Source organism: Oryctolagus cuniculus, chromosome 20 (genome assembly GCF_051225735.1).
Source record: "Oryctolagus cuniculus isolate XC-2025 breed Fujian yellow rabbit chromosome 20, ASM5122573v1, whole genome shotgun sequence".
NCBI lineage: Eukaryota > Metazoa > Chordata > Mammalia > Lagomorpha > Leporidae > Oryctolagus > Oryctolagus cuniculus.
The window spans coordinates 11,730,878-11,752,197 of NC_142886.1; the positions used below are offsets into that span (position 1 = coordinate 11,730,878).

The 21,320-nt window shown below is 43.1% G+C and overlaps 1 protein-coding gene across 7 annotated transcripts in view; it reads left to right on the forward strand.

The window, feature by feature from the left end:
- The window catches only part of KCNH5 (potassium voltage-gated channel subfamily H member 5), a 439,958-nt gene that overhangs the window by 31,070 nt on the left and 387,568 nt on the right, over nt 1–21,320 (forward strand). For 3 of the 7 annotated variants that reach the window (XM_017349345.4, XM_089322688.1, XM_089322689.1), the window contains exons 2-3: nt 4,207–4,330; nt 15,978–16,084. In XM_017349345.4, coding sequence (XP_017204834.2) covers nt 4,207–4,330; nt 15,978–16,084 — 231 coding nt within the window. Of the gene's footprint in view, nt 1–4,206; nt 4,331–9,369; nt 10,009–15,499; nt 15,661–15,977; nt 16,085–21,320 lie in introns of those variants that run through there. The other 4 variants (XM_089322685.1, XM_089322684.1, XM_089322687.1 and 1 more) reach the window with 4 other exon arrangements.

The window sequence follows — 21,320 nt, forward strand, 5'->3', positions numbered from 1 at the left end:
GCAATTTTCCTGCTGTGGCCTGTTTGTGCTTGTCTTGATCTTTAGTGAGTTAAGATCTGTGAGTTGCTGTTGTTTGAACTTTTCAGAAAAAAATTTAATCTTCATTTCTCCAAATAATATTTGTGCCTTTCTTTTTTCTTCTTTTTTCGTAGACTCAACTACATATATTTTAGACTGTTTGCTATTATCCTATGGGGCATCTTTTCACTCCTTTCTTCTTTTATTTAGGCTTATAACACTTTGCATTGGTATGTTTTCAGTTTTCCTTTCTTTGTTAGTGCTCAATGTGCTGTTAAGGCTATCCAATGAATTTCTTGCTTCAGAGATTACAGTATTTATTTCTGCGTTTTCTGTGTTCACACATTGACTTCTTTTCTACTTGCCTGTTTCCCTCCTTGATCATTGCCACAGTTTTCTGTTTCTTTGGCTGTCTAATAATTTCTGATTGTATACTGGCTATTGTGCTGCTACACGATACAAAGATTGGATTGCAACATTTTCCCCTGAAAGTTGTATTTTAATTTTTAAGAAGATTCATTTATTTTATTTGAAAGGTAGCGTGACAAAGCAAGATGGAGAGAAAGAGAGAGCAAGAGATTTCTATCCACTGGTTCACTCTGCTTATGGCCAAAATCATTAGATCTGGACCAGGCCAAAGCCAGGAGCTACAAAACCACCCCAGTCTCCCACATGCAGGGCCAAGAGCTTGGGGGATCTGTTGCCTTCCCAGCTGGGCACGTTATCAGGAAGCTGAGTCGGATGCAAAGCAGTTGGGACCCAAGTGGCGGCCCTGCAAGTGGTGGCTTCACTTGTGCTGGCCTGGAGGGCCGTATTTCACCAGGCAGGTAAATCACTGGTACAGGATGACCATTTGGTGCAGCAGGGAAGCCGCTGCTTGGGGTGTCTGCCTCCTGTACTGGAGCGGCTGGGTTTGAGTTCCTGCTCTGCTCCTGCTTCCAGTTTCCTGCTAATGTACAACCTGGGATGCGGTGGTGATGGCTCGAGTGCATGGGTTCCTGTCCCCAGTGTGAGAGTTCGAAACTGAGTTCCAGCCCCCGGCTTCAGCTTGTCCTAGCCCTGGGTGTTGTGTGTGTTCAGGGAGTGAACTGGCAAGATGGGAGATCTTTGTTAGTTGCAACTCTGCCTCTCTCTGCCTTTCAAATAAAATGAATGACTGAATCCAGTCTTGATCTTTAAGAATTTATCAGTGAGGGTCTGTTTTAATTCTTAGTTCCAGACATAGACTTTTATCCTAGAACCTACTGCTTGCTCGAATCCATGGTTTAAATGGAAAACGTGGGGTGTTTACCATGTCTTTCTTTTTTTTGTATTTGTTTTTATTATTTATTTGACAGATAGAGTTAGACAGTGAGAGAGGGAGACAGAGAGGAAAATCTTCCTTCCATTGGTTCACCCCCCCAAATGGCCGCTACGGCTGGCGCTGTGCCAATCCGAAGCCAGGAGCCAGGTGCTTCCTCCTGGTCTCCCATAGGGTGCAGGGCCCAAGCACTTGGGCCATCCTCCACTGCCTTCCCGGGTCACAGCAGAGAGCTGGACTGGAAGAGGAGCATCCGGGACAGAATCCGGTGCCCTGACCAGGACTAGAACCTGGGGTGCTGGCACCACAGGCGGATTAACCAAGTGAGCCACGGCGCCGGCCTCTACCATGTCTTTGTAACTTGCTACAGCTCGGGCTCTGAACTCTGTCTTCTACCTCTGGAGCTGTTGAAACTTTCTCCCATCTCTGTAGCCGTCTCTGCCATTGCTTCCTGCCAGAATCCTTGTAGTATTAACCTATCCAGCACAGCTTAGGTCACAGAGAAAGACTTAAGGTGCACTTGTGCACGGATTTATGGCTTCATCCATTAAAGGATTTCCCCTTCAATTTCAAGCTTTCCTGGAAGGCCCAAATTGTCTTTTAAGACATTAGCCTTATAAGACATCTCTGCCGGTGTTTTATCACCCCATAAACTGTCCCAATGTGGAAGCACTCTCAAGGGGAATGGAGGGTTAAATGAGTTTCTCACCTGATATACATCCCTTTTGTCAAGGGTTCATCTTTTCTAGTTTCTTCTGCCTTTGGTTGCTTCTCATTGCCCTCAGATTTTTTTCTCTTTTCTTTTGTTCTGTGTTTTTCTTTTGCTTTGGTTCTTGATTTAATATCTATCTTGCCACAGTGTATTTGGTCGTTACATACTTTTCTTACTATGTATTTGTTTAGAGCAAAGAGTATGTTTCAGTCATTTTTATTCTCTGCCATTGTCTGACTCAGGAGGAGCCCTTACACAGCCGCTCCTCCGTGAGTGTTGAATTGCACTGTTACTTTTATGAGGACCACCTGTGAGTGAGGACCTCCAGCCTTGTATTCAGAAGCTCATTTCTGTTCGTAGCACACTATCCTATGACTTCAGATGAGAGTTTTAGTAAAGGCCTTCCTTTACTAAAGTGTTACTTTTCGAGTTTTTACTCTTTAACAGTGTTTATTTTGGGGCTGGTGTTGTGGCCCAGCAGGTAAAGCCACCACCTGTGAGTCTGGCAACCCCTCTGGGTGCCAGTTGGTGTCCTAGTTGCTCCACTTTTGATCCAGCTCTCTGCTAATGGCCTGGGAAAAGCAGTGGAAGATGGCCCAAGTGCTTGGACCCCTGCCTTGTGTGGGAGACCCAGATGACGCTCCTGGCTCCTGGCTTCAGGCTGGCCCAACCGCTACCCATTATAGCCAACAGGTGGATGGTTGCTCTCTCTTTGTGTCTCCCTCTCTCCCTATAACTTTGACTTTCAGAGTAAATAAATAAATAAATATTTAAAACAATTATTTAACCTTTCATTTCATATTTTAATATTATTTGAATTTTGGCCAGTGCTGTGGCTTACTAGGCTAATCCTCTGCCTGTGGCGCTGGCACCCAGGGTTCTAGCCCCGGTTGGGGTGCCAGATTCTGTCCTGGTTGCTCCTCTTCCAGTCCAGCTCTCTGTTGTGGCCCGGGAGTGCAGTGGAGGATGGCCCAAGTGCTTGGGCCCTGCATCCACATGGGAGACCAGGAGGAAGCACCTGGCTCCTGGCTTTGGATCAGTGCAGCGCGCCGGCCGTAGTGGCCACTTGGGGGGTGAACCAACGGACAAAGGAAGACCTTTCTCCTTATCTCTCTGTCTCTCACTGTCTAACTCTGCCTGTCAAAAAAAAATTATTTGAATTTTAATTCATTTTAATGTTAACATGTGATCTAAAAAACTGCTTAAATACTACCTAAACTATTGGATTTCTAACCAAGATTGCCATAAAGAGATATTTTTGTCTTAATCTTTTTAAAGAATTATTTCATTTGAAAGGCAGAATTACAGAGAGAGAGAGGGACAGAGAGAGCAAGAAATCTTCCATCTTCTGGTTCACTCCCTAAATGGCTGCAATGGCTGGGGCTGGGCCAAGCCCAAGCCAGGAGCCAGGAGCTTCCTCCAGGTCTCTCATGTGCATGCAGGGGCCCAAGCAGTTGGGCCGTCTTCCACTGCTTTCCCAGGCGCTTTAGCAGGGAGCTGGATTGAAAGTGGAGCAGCCAGGACTGAAACTGGTGCCCATATGGTGTGAAAGCACTGTAGGCAGTGGCTTAACCTGCTATGCCACAACACCAGTCCCTGTATTAATTTTTATACGTGAAATAGACCTCTTTTGCATGTAAGATTGATTTGAGATGTTTCTTTTATTTAGAATATCGATAGTTTTCAAATTCTGTATTTGAAAATAATGTCTTTGAATAACTATTTTAAAAGAACACTTTTTTTAAGGGCTATTTTATATTAGGCTTTTCAAGATCAATCTAAAGATAATTTTTCCCATCATGTCAAATGTTCTGTAGTCTTAAGCAGTTGGGAAGTGATTATAGCCTTAATCTGAATAAATTCACCTATTTTAAGTATAATTATTATAGTCACTAAGATTATTGTCCTTTATTTCTGTAACATAGGGCTTCCTTAAATGCCAAGAAGTATTATAAGCTAGTTTGTTTTAAATGGAACTTTTAGTTTTGCATAGAAATGTCTCATTTGATGATCACGTTAACTGTCAGTTTTAAAAATAAGTTGTATGATATCTACCTTAACAAACGAAGGGGGCATTTGTCCATCTACTACATGAATTGGCCATTTTGCGTGCTTGAGAGATGTAAGCTGTTAAATGAAGCTAAGTAACTCTCCTTCTCTCTTTTTTCTTCTTTAGAATCGAGTTTCTTACTGGGCAATGCGCAGATTGTGGACTGGCCTGTAGTTTATAGCAATGACGGTTTTTGTAAACTCTCTGGCTATCACCGTGCTGACGTCATGCAGAAAAGCAGCACTTGCAGGTACGTGAGACCACAACTTAGGACCCTTGTCTGGAATGGAACTAAATGCTGAGTGTGGTTAAAAGCCCAAATGTCCTTAGACGCACATACAATAGCTATCGGGTAAACATTATAAGAGAATATTAAGGAGAAGACGTTGTGCGTAGAAAACATAGCTGTAGGGTCATTATTGGAAACTTTGATAACAAGTAGGAGTTTTCTTGATCATTTTTTTTATTACTTCATTATTTCATTCAATAGCAATTTTTTGACCCGTTGTGAGTCAGGTCCTAATCTAGGTGCTGAGTGATCCACAAAACATCCCATACAAAGGGGGCTCCCGATGACATCAGCACCGCCCAAACAAGGGAAAATAGAACAAAAGAGGGACTGGTGCTGTGGTGTAGTGGGTGAAGCCGCCTCCTGGCCTGTGGCATCTCATATGGGTGGCGTGGTTTATATCCCTGCTGCTTCACTACCGGTCCAGCTCCTGGCTAACGGCCTGAGAAAGCAGTGGAAGATGGTCCAAGTAAGTGGGCCCCTGCTAGCCAGGTGGGAGACCCGGAAGAAGCTCCTGGCTCCAGGTTTCAGCTTGGCCCAGCTCTGATCATTGTGGCCATCTGGGGAGTGAAACAGCAGATGGAAGATCTCTCTCTCTCTCTCTCTCTCTTTCTCTTTCTTCTTTCTCCTCCTCCTCCTCCTTCTTCTCTCTGTGTAATCTGATATCCAAATAAATAAATTAATTTTTAACAATTCTCAGACAAGTAGCACAGATGCATGGGTGTTTAAAGAACATTGGAATGAAATTCTTACATCGTGTGTTCAATCACATATTTTGTGATGTTGGTACATCATAATGAAAATGCCATTTTGTTAGTCTTTAACACTGAATCTAACAGTTACAAAAATTCACTTACAATACGGAATGTCTTTGACTCAAAAGAGAGCATTATAATGCAAAGGAATCAGAAAAAAAGAAAGAGAAACCATATATAAATAAAAAACAACTTAGCACCTAAAACTCTTTCACAATATTTCAGTGAGGCCAGATGGGATGCCTTTGCCTTGAGTTAATTTTTCTTCAAAGCTCTCACTTCACTAAGCCCTGAAATCAAGTTATTTTCAAACTACAAAGGACCTGAATTTTTTTCTTAGTCCAAATTCTATTTTTTTCAGAGAGGGAAAAAATTGAGGTAGATTATGTGAAAGAACTTGCCCAGGGAAAATAAAAAGATGATTTATCTTTTTTCTATCTGTTTATATTCATATATTCTGCATTTTAAAGGAAAGGAGGAATTTCATTTTATACCAGTGAATCTAAACCTGATGCACATAGCCACTTAAAGAGGCTTTTCAAAATGTAGATTCACACACCACTCCAACTTGCTGAGCCCAACCACCCTGGGTGAGTAGACACGGCCAGCAGCTGGTGTTTCAACAGCAGCTTGGGTGATTCTGATCCGCAGCCAGCTGGGAGGAAGAATCTGGTTCATACATCCTCTTTCTGCCCAGCCACCCTCAGTTTTCCTTCTGCTAACATCATTTCCACATTCAGATCACTCTCAGGCATACAATGGGAGGCGTGAAAACCTTGGGCCTTGGCTGAGACACTCCTTTGGGGATGTTGAAGTCTGATGCCTCTTTAAACCTTGGGGGAGCATGCATCATGCTAGCAGCCTTGCTAAGCTGTGCCTGGAGGGTTGAGGTCTGTGTCGGGCAGCACAGTTCCCTATGGGCACAGCAGGGTTTAGGCTAGGAGAAGACTGGCTTTGTGGTAGACCTCACCCTGTGGGACAGGCACTGTAAGGAGTTTGGGGACAGGCGCACACCCATCTTTTTTCCCTGCACCGCTCACGCACCTTCCTGTCAGCTTCCACCTGGAGGCGTTCACAGTTTCTTCAAGACGCGTTGCCCCTTCTCTGATTTTTCATAGTTCTTTCTGTGTATTTCTGTTGGCATCTCACTTGGCCCTTGGGTTTTTATTCTTATTGCTTTTCTCCTCATTTTTTGACAAGCATTGCGATTCGTATCTGGATATATGGTAAAGTTGTATCTCCATCCTTCCAATGTAACTGGCTCTATCCCCAGCCTGTTTTCTTTGGCAAATGCTTTTTTTCCTATGAAAAATATTTATTTAAAAAATAGTGGCAGGCTAGGTGAGGGATCTTCAGAAAATTCTTGGAGAATGGGTTTTATGAAAAACCCATGCATGGATTCCAGTGGGTTTTTTGGCACTAAAGTAAACTTACCTTTTAATTTTACTTTTTTTCCCCAAGAACTTTTTTTAAAAATATTTATTTATTAATTATTTGAAAGGCAGAGTTACAGAGAGGCAGAAGCAGAGGCAGAGAAACAGAGAGAGGTCTTCCATCCACTGGTCTCTCCCCAAATGGATGCAACAGCTGGAGCTGGGCTGATCCAAAGCAAGGAACCAGGAGCTTCTTCTAGGTCTCCCATGCGGGTTCTGCTGCTTTTCCAGGCCATAGCACAGAGCTGGGTGAGAAGAGGAACAGCTGGAACTAGAACCAGAGTCCATGTGGGATGCCAGCGCTGCTGGCAGAGGCTTAGCCCACTATACCACAGCACCGGCCCCAAATTAATCACATTTTTAACATAAATAATTTTTACTGACTTTGCAAAATGCCAAGTATGTTTTGCTAATCCAAAAATTGTAACCAGCTTTATTTTTTTACAGAGCATTGAAATGTAGTATGTGATAAATTAGCATATGATATCTGAGGGCTATTGGGTTTTCTAAGAAACATGGTTTATTTGAACGTGCTTTTTTTTTAAGATTTATTTATTATTTATTTAAAAGGCAGAGTCACAGAGAGGCAGAGGCAGAGAGAGAGTGAGAGAGCAACAGAGGTCTTCCATCCGCTGGTCCCCTCTCCAGATGGCCACAATGGCTGGAGCTGTGCCAATCCAAAGCCAGGAGCCAGGAGCCAGGAGCTTCTTTCAGGTCTCCTACATGGGTGCAGGGGCCCAAGGACTTGGGCCATCTTCTACTGCTTTCCCAGGCCATAGCAGAGAGCTGGATCGGAAGTGGAGCAGCTGGGACTCGAACTGGCACCCATATAGGGTGCCGGCGCTGCAGGTGGCGGCTTTACCCACTACGTCAGAGCGCCAGCCTCTGAATGTGCTTTCATTTTAAACCTCTTCATCATCCTGCTCAAATCAAACTATTCCCATGTTATGTTTACTGCAGCACTGTTCAGGAGAGTGAAGAGCTAGAAGTAATTAAAATGTGTAGTAGCAGAAAAATTGTTAAAAAATATTATGTCAGAGTCAAACTTTCTAAATCACATGTTGGAAGGATAATAACACTAGGAAAAGCTAATAACCCATTATCAAGAAAAGAAATCCAGAAAACAAAACATTACAAAAACCACCCCTAAAATCATTTATAAAGGAATTTGTGCATCATCATTTAGACTTTTTTTTTTTTTTTTACATATGGCTTTTCCCCCAGTTCCTGAATAAATCTATAAAAGTGAACATGCGACACAGGGAAACCAAGGGAGGAAGGAAGAAAATTATACACAGATTGAGAAATACAAGTTTGTAGATTAAGGTTATTATACTTTGGAATAGCTAAATTCAAACTGAACATGGAGATAAATGATGTGACACGGAAAACAGCTGCATACATAATTCAAAGAATTTCACCAATTTTAATAACGACAAAAATTCAGGAAATATGGCAGGATAGACATCAGTGAGTTTCAGTTTGGTGTGAAAATGCAGTTTGATGTCAGATGAAAATAATCATCTTCATTTACAGCCTGCATTGGGTGAATTAACGTCAATAATAGTAAAGTGGCAACGTGGTAAATGATTACGTGTCTTATTTAAAAATTAGTCACATGTGGTTTACTGTACTGAACAGGAAGCATAAATTAATTTTTGCTCGTATGGTATCGAAAGGCTAAGATCCATTTCTTCTGTTTTCTTCTTTGTCCTGTCCAGTAGCAGCCCTGTGGAGCAGGTGCATAGAATTAAATGCTACAGCCTCCTCAGTTTGTTACAATGTTACTGTGCTCTGGCTGGGCAGGTTCTTTATTTTATGTCTTTGTTTTCTGCTTCTTTTCCCCTTCATCCTATCTTTCTTTTTCTTCCCATAGTTTTTTCTTTTAGTGTGTTTAGGGTATAACTTTCTGATCCATCATCAAGTTATTAAAAATGTGTATTTTTTTAAATATTTATTTATTTGAAAGTCAGAGTTACATTGAGAGAGGAGAGGCAGAGAGAGAGAGAGAGAGAGAGAGAGAGAGGTCTTCTATCCACTGGTTCACTCCCCAATTGCCTGCAATGGCCGGAGCTGCGCCGATTCGAAGCCAGGAGCCAAGAGTCAGGAGCCAGGAGCCAGGAGCTTCTTCCGGATCTCCCATGTGGGTGCAAAGGCCCAAGGATTCGGGCCATGTTCTGCTTTTCCAGGCCATAGCAGAAAGCTGGATCATAAGAGGAGCAGCCGGGACTAGAACCGGCACCCACATGGGATGCTGGCACTTCAGGCCAGGGTGTTAACCCGCTATACCACAATGCGAGCCCCAAAAATGTATTATTCTTGAAATGGTGTTGCTTTGAATGGGTTAGCCTTCAAGAACCACATCATTGCTATCATGCAGAAATCTTTATGGTTGCTTATTCTATCCTTCAAAATCAAGTTTCTGAGATTTCCTGATGTCTCTATAGCATAATCTGTTTCACTGTGTCTGATTGTGTCTAGTGCTCCAGTGTCTTTTTACTGCCTTCATTTTATTTATCCAGCCTGTCGCTCCTCCGTGAGCGGAGGAGTGGCACCGGACTGGAGGCTGTTTTTCCCTCGCTGTAGGTTTTTTCTATAGCAATGCAAGAACAGGTAAAGGGAAGACCGAAATAACAAGCTCCCCAGCGAACTCTCCAACCGACTCTCCAACCAACCACCCCTGAACTCTCCAGCAGCCTGGAGACAGTAGTTGTCCCAGAAAGCGCAGCTGAGTCTCCTTTTATAGTCCTCTCCCACCAATCCGTGCTCTGCTGCCCGCTGCTGAGCACGCCGCTTTCTTCCAATCAGAGGTCGGGTCGGCTCCTGCAGCTCGTTAGTCAAATTGATGAAGCAGCCGAAGCCTCTGTGTAGAACTTGTTTACTCCCTCTCAGCGCCATGTTGTGGGAGCCGGGCCCTGTTCCCCACACAGCCTACTTTGTTACCTCAAACGACCTGCAGACAAAGATCCTCATATCCATCTTTCTGTGGCCTTGTGTGAGAAATGGGATTGCTGGGTAGTAGGATATATGCCTAATTTTTGAGTGAACTGCTATGAGGTGTGGTCCAGAGAGACTGTCTGCTTTCTATCTTTTTCTTTTTTTGACTGGCAGAGTGGACAGTGAGAGAGAGAGACAGAGAGAAAGGTCTTCCTTTGCCGTTGGTTCACCCTCCAATGGCCGCCACTGCTGGCGCACCACACTGATCCGAAGCCAGGAGCCAGGTGCTTCTCCTGGTCTCCCATGGGGTGCAGGGACCCAAGCACCTGGGCCATCCTCCACTGCACTCCCGGGCCACAGCAGAGAGCTGGACTGGAAGGGGAGCAACCGGGACAGAATCTGGTGCCCCGACCAGGACTAGAACCCAGGGTGCTGGCGCCGCAGGCAGAGGATCAGCCTAGTGAGCCGCGGCGCCTGCCGTGAGACCATCTGCTTTCCTGCCCACCAGCCATGAGTGAGGATCCATCTCCTCTGATCTTTGCTGTCGTAATAGTGTTCGACATTTGTAATTTAAAAATCTGATGTGTGCTAGATTCTGTCTTATTTTTGTTCTAGCTAACGTTAAAAAATATTCGATCCTGCTGGCTTCCTAGGAGTAATAATTGCGTTTCCAAACCTGGGACTGTGTTTACCATGTATTACTCTTTACTGGACAAAGAAGGTATTGTGTGTTTAAAGGCTTGAGGAAATGGCATTTTAAAAGCACAGGATTTTATTCGTGACCCATAAGAAGTGCTGACATTCAAGACGCACTGTCATAGGTTAGGTAGGAAGCACTTTAGCATTTGCCTTCCACTAATCTGAAACTTTTCAAAACCTATTCAGGTGCGTTTTTGTTTGTTTGCATAGAAGGGTGAGGAGAGCAATCGGGCGTTGGAGGTGAGAACGGCTGAGGAGTGGGTAGATGGTATCAAATGCATTTTTTCCTGGCAGCCATTAAAAATCCTTCACCCAAACATCGGATGAGACAGTGGTGCCAAGGGCCACTTTATTGGATTGACTTCAGGACCAGTTTGATTAACATAAGCTTATTTCAGCGGTCAACAGTATCCCATGATACATGATGGATGTCAATCATCTGGTTCCAGTTGATTGAGGTCTTTTCTTTTTATGGTGGCACCGAGGGCAGAGGTGCCAGGTTATGTCAGACTCCAAAGGTGACAGATGAGCAGTGCTGGCTGTGATGTTCCTTAATTATATGTCATAGGTCAATTATTTACGAAACTAGCTAAATCCTTTTTAAAAAAAGATTTATTTATTTGAAAGGCAGAATTACAGACAGAGGCAGAGGCAGAAAGAGAGAGAAAAGTCTTCCATCTGCTCCCCAAATGGCTTCAAAAGCCAGGGCTGAGCCAGGCAGGAGCCAGGGGCTTCTTCTGGGTCTCCCACATGCGTGCAGGGGCCCAAGTACTTGGGCCATCCTCCACTGCTTTCCCATGCGCATGGAAAAGGAGCTGGTTTGGAAGGGTAGCAGCCAGGACTCGAACCAGTGCCCCTATGGGGTGCCGGGGCTGCAGGTGGCAGCTTAACCTGCTACACCACAGTGCCAGCAGCCCCTCTGAATCTTTTTAAGACCATACAAATTAATGGGCCATGAAGCAGTTTGGTTATAATGTGTTGTTTGTGGTAATGCCTCTGAGTTATTCCAGAATGATTTCTTTCAGATTTTGAAAGCTGCGTTCTTATTTGATTTTTTTTTTTCATTTTTCTTTTTAATTCTCTGTCAGGCTTCTTCTTGATCCTTTGCAGCTCTCCATCCAGCTCCTGTTAATATTTGTGATGAGTCTACTCTTGTGGCCAATCCTGAGCTGGAGACCACAATTACAACTACATTGGGTCAATCTGGGTGTTTTTTTTTTTTTTTTTTTTTTTTTGTGGATGGAGCCACTGGCTTGTGTGTGAATGGCTTCTAGATGTTACTCTTAACAGTGGTGACTGAATGTTTGTGGTGTTTGGTCTAGGGACATTGTTGCAAAGTAGCTTAGATGGTGGAACTCACATTAGAAGGTTCTTTCTCCCTTGGACGTCTGTCAACATTCATGGACATCCCCTCTGTTAGGCAGTATCATAGTGTTGCTTGTTTCTGAGATTTTGATGTCAGACAATAGATTCACAAGCAAATAAATCCTGGTGCAAATCAACTTCACCTGCTTCCAAAAGTTTTGGAGGATGGATATGCACGAAAGATAATGTTAGGCCAGTGGGATGCATTTTAGACCAGGCCTGAAGAAGACTTACCTCTGGCCCCCAAGACCCAAATCTTGCCAGAAGGCTGTCGTGTGGCAGAAGGTGGCCACACAAGACAGGAGCAGTGCCTTGGGGAACATACCCTTCACCCTCATGGACTCACAGGAGAAATTTGAGAACCTGCCTGCTAGCAAGCATGGCACAACCAGTATCCTAGGGTTGTGTGGATGCAAGGGAGCTTGGGTTGGGGGTCCTTCTAACCCCCTCCATAAAAAGCATTCCAGGAGTATTTTCACGATTGTACAGCACAGCATAATTTGTTAATTTCACGTGTATTCGTGCTTTACTCTTCACCCTTTGAAATTATATTATCATTATCGTCACTTTACTGATGAAGAAGCTGAGAATGAGAGATAATATGACTTGATACAGTTTGTACGTGGTCCAAGTACAAATACCCTCTGTTATTTTTATGACTACTCAATACTGTAGTAGCGATAGATAACTTCTGTGAATCCAATTTCACTTTCCTTCCAATAAAATAGCAGTGCAGTTACGGAAGTGATTTATAATTATCAAAGAGGACTTTTGCATTCTCAGTAAGAGGACAAGTGGAAGTTATATAATTTTTTATATTTCCAATATATATTCCTTGAAGGTATTCAATAAGAGACATGAGAATTGTGTAAAGCCATTATATATAGTTTCTTTTTTTTTTTTTTTTTGACAGGCAGAGTGGACAGTGAGAGAGAGAGACAGAGAGAAAGGTCTTCCTTTGCCGTTGGTTCACCCTCCAATGGCCGCCGCGGCCGGCGCGCTGCGGCCGGCGCACCGCGCTGATCCGATGGCAGGAGCCAGGAGCCAGGTGCTTTTCCTGGTCTCCCATGGGGTGCAGGGCCCAAGTATATATAGTTTCTAAAGCCTGATGGTTAGCGTTTCTAAAATTTGGGTCCTCTCAAATTCCATTAACCATTCAAAGACTGCCTTGAATCTCACGTTAAGAAGCTGAGATAAAACATTCAGCGCTTCCAGGGAACAAAGCCAAGCAAATAAATGTATCAGAGCCACAGAGAATGTGGAATCCTGATTTAGGCAATATGGCTTGGACAACTTAGCACAGAGCCGCTTCCGCCGTGTAAATTAACTTCTAGAGCACCCGCTTTGGAAGTCCGTTTCCGCTATCCTGTAGAGTCCATTTCCAAAGATCCCTTATGATTTAAGAGCTTGCCTTTTACCACTTACGATATGTGTGCTGTCAGTGGAAAGATCTGCTATCATAAACTTAGGAAGAGAAAGGCTGAGGGCAGCAATGTGAGGAGTAAGGATTCCTTTTTAGAAAAGTGCATTCAGATTCAAATCTTTTTTTTATAAGTGCATTTATTGTCCTAGGGCAAGCAATGTTAACATTGAAAGGACTTAATGAATGAGTATATATTATTTGAGTTTTTGTAATTTATTTGAAAAATTGCATGTTCATTTTAATCTTGTCAGAATTTCTAGATTTTATTTCCTCTTAAGAGATATTATTGAACCTTTTTAAAATTTGACTTGTAGCTTATTTTTTAATTTTACCAATTTTTCATAATTTTCTAGTTACTTGTCATGTCACAGGTTTTTTGCTATTCTGTGGTTTTCTGTTGGCCAATAGTGAATATAATTTTCGGTTTATTGGACCATAAAAACCTATCGTTCAGTAATAAGGAGTAAAATGCCTCCCTCCTTTTAAAGAAGACAAATATTTAGTTAGGTTAAAAATATGCCCTTCTCAAATTTTAAAGTGTTCCTTCTTTGCTAAAGAGTATTTAGATTAAAAATAAAAGGTAAAATATTGGTTAATTAAAAATGTTAATTTGCTTACAAAATTCTAGTTCCCAGTATTATACTGTTTTATAATTTTTTGAGGGGAAGGGGTTTCTGTTCTTTAACTGAAAAATTCTAATTTAATTGCAATGACTTCAAGAGATTTTTACAAAATTCCTAGGATCTGAAATCCAGGCTCTGACAGGAACAGTGATTTTCAATGCAAGGTTGCAGGTAGGTCCTGTGGCTTCATGTATTAATGTAGAAAAAAGAATCTGGAGTTGGAGTCTCTCATTTTAATCTGAGATTGTTTTTACTTATTTTACTATATTATGACAAAATATGGAAATATTGTAACTGAAAATGAAGGATACTAGTTCTTTTTTTTGGTAAAGATTTATTTATTGATTTGAGAGGCAGAGTTATGGACAGTGAGAGAGAGAAACAGAGATAAAGTCTTCCATCCAATGGTTCACTCCCCAAATGGCCACAGCCAGAAGCCAGGAGCTTCCTCCAGGTCTCCCATGTGGGTGCAGGGGCCCAAGGACTTGGGCCATCTTCTACTGCTTTCCCAGGCCACAGCAGAGAGCTGGATCAGAAGAGGAGCAGCCAGGTCTAGAACTGGTGCCCATATGGGATGCCGGCACTGCAGGTGGAGCTTTAACCCACTGAGCCACAGTGTCGGCCCCAAGAACATCTTTTTTCTGTTGCTTCACAATCTGTCTTCCTCCTTTGTAAGCCTGCATCAACTTCAAATAGTTGAGATTTCCGATTTCACTGTCATGACCTGTCTACTGGAGATCATTTAATGTGAAGTGTTTTTTCCCCCAACTGATATTAGTCTGGAAACCTTCAGCCTTGTCATGGTCTCTTTCCTCATTGATGTTGATGAGTTTCCCTTTAACAAGTTCCCCTGGCGGCATGGCTAGAGGCCCTCATACCGCGACAATGACAGCATTTTCCTGGTCATCTCTTTCTTCTATCACTTCACTTCTCTTCGGTTTGAATTTCCATTCCAACATAATCATTTTCTCATTTCTACCAAGTGTACTTTATCTGTGTTGGCTAATTCCTGCTTTCTGGTACGTGTTTTTGTAAAATGCCACGTGGCTTTATTCACAGAGAGACGTGGCTGCCACACCATGGCTTGCTGTGCTGTGTGTGACTGAGTATCAGATGCACAGGGATCGATACTGACAGTATTTGAAAGAAAGTGATTGCTTACTGGTTTGCTGGTTGTGAGGTGCATCTGTTGCTTGTTACTGATTTGTAGGCTGAAGAGCTAGCAGCAATGTAATTAACATACAGTGGTTCAAACTGTGGTGCTGTGTACCTGGTGCTGTTTAAGTAAACCACTTAAATAATTAAAGTTAATAATTAAATTTTATTTCATTCAATGATTTACTTATTTAAAATAAATAAATAGTTATTTTAAAGTAATTAAAATTCATGCATATATGAATCATATTAAGCAAGGACTCCCTCCTTTCTCTCTCTCTCTTTTTTTTTTAAGATTTATTTTATTGGGGCTGGTGTTGTGGCGTAGCGGGTAAAGCCACTGCCTGCAGTGCTGGCAGCCCATATGGGTGCTGGTTTGAGACCTGGCTGCTCCACTTCCAATCCAGCTCTCTGCTTTGACCTGGGAAAGCAGTAGAAGATGGTCCAAGTCCTTGGGCCCCTGCACCCATGTGGGAGACCTGGAAGAAGCTCCTGGCTCCTGGCTTTAGATTGGCGCAGCTGCAGCCATTGCGGCCATCTGGGGAGTGAACCAGCTGGTGGAAGACTCACTCTCTCTCTCTCTCTCTCTCTCCCCTCCTGCCTCTCTTTCTCTCTCTCTGTGTAACTCTGACTTTCAAATAAATAAATAAAATCTTAAAAAAAAGGTACAGAGAGAGAGAGAGAAAGAGAAAGAAAGAGAAAGAGAAGGAGAAAAAGAGAGAGGTCTTCCATCCACTGATTCACTCCCCAAATGGCTGCAGGGCTGGGGCTGGGCCAGGCTGGGGCTGGGCCAGGCTGCAGCCAGGAGTCAGGAGCTTCATCCAAGTGTCCCACGTGGATGCAGGGGCCATCCTTTGCTGTTTTCCCAGGCGCATTAGCGGGAGCTGAATTGGAAGCAGAGGTACTCTTTTTTCTTTCTCTTCCTCCCTTCTTTCTTCCTCCCTCCTTCCCTCTCTCCCTTCCTTCATTCGTATACGAAATAACTTCTTTTGCTACCTTTAATGTGTCCCATAACATTAGGTTGTAAATCTCTAATAAACACAATAACATTTATTTAGAAAAAAGCCTGAAACGTGGTTTAAATATTTCAGTACCTTCTGTGGAAGCAATATTGCATTTTACAGCCGTATTTGCAATCTTGATCCGAGACATCTGTGGTTATAGGCAGCATGTGGAAAGCACGCAGAACTGAAGTGCATGTTTGCTTGTTTTTTCCAGTTTTATGTATGGGGAACTGACTGACAAGAAGACTGTTGAGAAAGTCAGGAAAACCTTTGACAACTACGAGTCAAACTGTTTTGAAGTTCTTCTGTACAAAAAAAACAGTAGGTATCTCAGTTATGAATACGACGAGCCGGCTGTCTATTGATGTGATGTTTTGGTGAATGGGAGTTGAGCTACAACTTCTGCGGCTCCTTTCCTTGGCAGGGGTAGGGGCTGCTGCTGAAATTAGATAACAGAATAATTAACACAAGATTCTGCCTGGGAAAAGCCACCTTTTGAGGAATGGAAGGCAAATATGGTCCATTGGATTTTATTTTGTTAATTTCTTATTGTAAACTGGTAAATTGTACTTGTGTGATGTTATGATTCAAGAATACAATGAGGAATAATTAAATCAAGCTAATTAACATATCCAGCACCTCATATAGTTATCGTTTTTGTTTTGAGGACATTTTTAATTTACTCTCTTAGCAACTTTAAAATGTACCATACACCATTATTAGTTATATTCACCATGCTGTGTGATAGATCGAGACCAATGGCTAATTCCTCTTGTTTAACTTAGGCTTTGTACCCTGTGCCCATTGTCTTCCCATCCATCTAAGCCTCGGTGAGCCATCATTCCACTTTCTGCTTCTACAAGTTCGCTTGTTTCAAATTCCACTTCTGTGTGAGCACATGCAGTATTTTTCTTGATGTGCCTGGCTGATTTCACCCAGCATAATATTGCCCAGTTCTATCTAGGTTGTGACAAATGATGAGGTTCCTTTCTTTTTGAAGGAGAATGGTGTTCTATTATTAAGTGTGTGCCACATTTTTGTTTCTCCATTCATTTGTTGATGGACACTGCAGCTGGTTCCAGGTCCTGGCTGTTGTAAGTAGTGAACTGGAGTACACACGAATCTTCAACATTCTTATTTCAATCTCTTGGGCCATCACACAGCAGTGGGATAGCTGGATCATGTGGGAATTCTAGAATTAGCTGTTTTAGGTTCCTCCATAGTTTTCCCTAATAATTGTTCTAATTTACAGCCCCAGCAACACTATACAAGGGTTCTGCTCACTCCGCATTCTCACCAAAGCTTATCTTCCATCTTGATAATAACCATTTTGAGATGAGTGAGGTGCTATTGCTTTGGAGTGTTAATTTTGCATTTCCCTAAAGAATGACGATGCTGAATTTTGTTGGTACTTGTTGGCCATTTATATTGCTTCTGTTGACAAATGTCTACTCAGATTCCTTGCTCATTTGGAAATCTCCTTTCTATAGAACTCCTTGAGAGTTTGGATATTAACCCTTTGTTGGAATATGGCTTGCAGATGTTTTCCCTATGCCTGTAAGTCGCCTCTAAATGTAATTCTTTTTGTGTCAGTCACCAAATATTTTGTCATCAATATTCTTCAAAAAGAACCTATAGTTTTGCAACAATAGCTAAAGTGACAAATGGGTTTCTTCTCATGGGTAAAAGCTAAAATGATTTGTAACAGTGAGTATTTACCGTTATCTTTCTGCATGAATGCAGATGATGTGACTACGTGGGAGGTACTTGAAGTGACTCTTTACTAATGTAGCCTTTTGGTAGACAGTTTCTTTAGTGTAAGTAATCATTATTCTCAGAACATCATCTGGTAAATCTGTATTGACTGTTGTGGTTGTGCTGTAGCACAAGAGTTGTACATGGTCCAGTTGTCCATTATGAGGACAGGAGTTGTACATGGTCCAGTTGTCCATTATGAGGACAGGAGCTGTACATGGTCCAGTTGTCCATTATGAGGACAGAAGTTGTAAATGGTCCAGTTGTCCATTATGAGGACAGGAGTTGTACATGGTCCAGTTGTCCATTATGAGGACAGGAGTTGCTGTAGCACAAGAGTTGTACATGGTCCAGTTGTCCATTATGAGGACAGGGGCTGTACATGGTCCAGTTGTCCATTATGAGGACAGGAGTGTACATGGTCCAGTTGTCCATTATGAGGACAGGAGCTGTACATGGTCCAGTTGTCCATTATGAGGACAGGGGCTGTACATGGTCCAGTTGTCCATTACGAGGACAGGAGGTGTACATGGTCCAGTTGTCCATTACGAGGACAGGAGGTGTACATGGTCCAGTTGTCCATTACGAGGACAGGAGGTGTACATGGTCCAGTCGTCCATTATGAGGACAGGGGCTGTACATGGTCCAGTCGTCCATTACGAGGACAGGAGGTGTACATGGTCCAGTCGTCCATTACGAGGACAGGAGGTGTACATGGTCCAGTTGTCCATTACGAGGACAGGAGGTGTACATGGTCCAGTTGTCCATTATGAGGACAGGGGCTGTACATGGTCCAGTTGTCCATTATGAGGACAGGGGCTGTACATGGTCCAGTTGTCCATTATGAGGACAGGGGCTGTACATGGTCCAGTTGTCCATTATGAGGACAGGAGTGTACATGGTCCAGTTGTCCATTATGAGGACAGGAGCTGTACATGGTCCAGTTGTCCATTATGAGGACAGGGGCTGTACATGGTCCAGTTGTCCATTACGAGGACAGGAGGTGTACATGGTCCAGTTGTCCATTACGAGGACAGGAGGTGTACATGGTCCAGTTGTCCATTACGAGGACAGGAGGTGTACATGGTCCAGTCGTCCATTATGAGGACAGGAGGTGTACATGGTCCAGTCGTCCATTACGAGGACAGGAGGTGTACATGGTCCAGTCGTCCATTATGAGGACAGGAGTTGCAGCGCAGCATTTTAGGCTGCCACTTGGGGTGCTCATATTCCACACTGGAGTACACAGGACAGAGTCCCGCTCTGCTTCTGACCCAGCTTCCTTCGTGTGCACCCTGGGAGGCAGCCAGTGATGGCTCAAATGGTTGGGTCCTGGCTATCTATGTGGGAGAACCAAATTGATTGACCAGGCCCTGCTGTTGGCCTGGCCCAGCCCTGGCTGTTTCAGGAGTTTGTGGAGGGGCCCAGAGGATAGATGTTCTCTGTCACTCTGACTTTCAAATAAGTAAAACTAATAAAAAACAAAACAAAACAAATCCCCCAAATGTCTGTCACACAAGACCTATTTTTAAAGATTCTCTATCAGAGTTTGGAGGGGAAAAAAATGAGCAATCAAAAAAACCAACCATCAGATTCCCTTTCCAGTTTGGTTTTTTTTTTTTGCATCATCACCATTGCCTTTCCCTCCTCCCTTCTTCATCCTCTTTATCTCTATTTTAATGAACAACAATTTAATAAGATGGCTCAGTTATTTTAGTATTAATCATAAGTGATCACAACATCTCTTATTATTTTCAGTGGAAATTGATAGTTACCTATCTTTTCATCTTTGAGAAATATTCTAGTTTCAATAGAGGACATTTGTTTCACATTCAGTGCCTGTTGGTTCTTGTGCAATGTAATTTATCATCTATGTTTTCCTCAAACATTTGTTCTCTATGGAATACTTGGAGTTAAAATTAGATTTCTTTTTTTTTTTATTAATAGACTAACAAAGGGATAAAACAACTGTAGGCATTGCTTCAGAACAATGCACTTGACAATGGGTACATTTGTCTGCAGTGATTTTACCTAAGGAACGACGTGTCATCTTTCATTTTAGAATCAAGGCCAAAGGGCTATTTGTTTGCAGTCATAGCCACATGTCTGTTGGCTTGTCATCTAGAAAGCAATCCATTCCGAATAGCCAGCTCTCTCTTCCTCACAAGGAAAGGCAGGTTGTAAGTGCTGAGTCTTTCTCACCAAGTCCAAAAAGATGTTGATAAACTGTGAGGAGAGCTGCATGACAAAAACTCCTTTTCCATATGTTTTTTTTTAATTAATTTATTTATTTGGCAGAGTTACAGAGAGGCAGAGACAGAGAGAGAGAGAGAGATCTTCCATCCACCCAAGCCATAGCAGAGAGAGCTGGATCGGAAGTGGAGCAGCCAGGTCTCGAACCAGCGCCCATATGGGATGCTGTCACTGCAGGTGGTGGCTTTACCTTCTACACCACAGCACTGGCCCCAAATTCACTACTTTCAGAAGTCTGAATAGATTGGTCTTGTACCTGACCTTTGCTCTGGACTGTCCTGTTCTTTGCAGTTCTGTCCAGTTGTCTGTCTGCATATGTACAGATGTCTGCTTGTGGCTCATAAAGTTTTCCCATAACACTGTGGATTAAAACTCATGTCTCGGCCGGCGCTGCGGCTCACTAGGCTAATCCTCCGCCTTGCGGCACCAGCAAACCGGGTTCTAGTCCCAGTCGGGGCACTGGATTCTGTCCTGGTTGCCCCTCTTCCAGGCCAGCTCTCTGCTGTGGCCTGGGAGTACAGTGGAGGATGGCCCAAGTGCATGGGCCCTGCACCCGCATGGGAGACCAGGAGGAAGCACCTGGCTCCTGCCTTCAGATCAGTGCGGTGCGCTGGCCACAACGGCCATTGGGGGGTGAACCAACGGAAAAAGAAGACCTTTCTCTCTGTCTCTCTCTCTCACTGTCCACTCTGCCTGTCAAAACAAACAAACAAACAAACAAAAAAAATGTGTTCTCTATGTGTACTATTTACGTTGATTTTGCTTTTGTTTTCTGTTTTAATATAAAGGTTAGGTATTACTCGTGTCTTAGAACAGAGTTCTACTATATAAAAGCAGCTTTAAAATCTTGTAAATTATTTTGCCAAAGGTTTTTTGAGCATTTTCTGAAAAAGTATACTCTCATGACTTTAAAAAATTTCACTTGAAGGGTCAGCACTGTGGTGTAGTGGGAAAAGCTGACGCCTGCAGTGCTGGCATCCCATATGGGTGCTGGTTTGAGTCCTAGCTGCTCCACTTCTGATCCAGCTCTCTGCTATGGCCTGGAAAAGCAGTGAAAGATGATCCAAGCCCTTGGGTCCCTGCACTCATGTGTGAGATCCAGAAGAAACTCCTGGCTCCTGGCTTTGAATTGGCCCAGCTCCAGCTGTTGTGGCCATTTGGGGAGTGAACCAGCATATGGAAGACCTCTCTCTCTCTGCAATTCTGCCTTTCAAATATATAAGTAAATCTGTAAAATAAATAAATAATTTTTTAAAAAAAAAAACATCATTTGAGAGACGAGAGAGAGAGAGAGAGAGAGACCCTGGTTTACCCCCTTATATGGCTGCAATGACTGGGGCTGGGCTGATGCCAAATGCTAGAGTCTGGAACCCAACACAGGTCCCCTACATGGGCGGCAGGAACTAGAGCCATCACCACTGCCTCCCAGGGTCTGCATTAGCAGGAACCTGGAGTCTATAGCCAGAGCCAGGACTGAAAGTCAGGTACTCTGACATGGGATGTGACATGTTAACAACTAAACCAATGCCTGCTCCCTTGTGACTTTTTA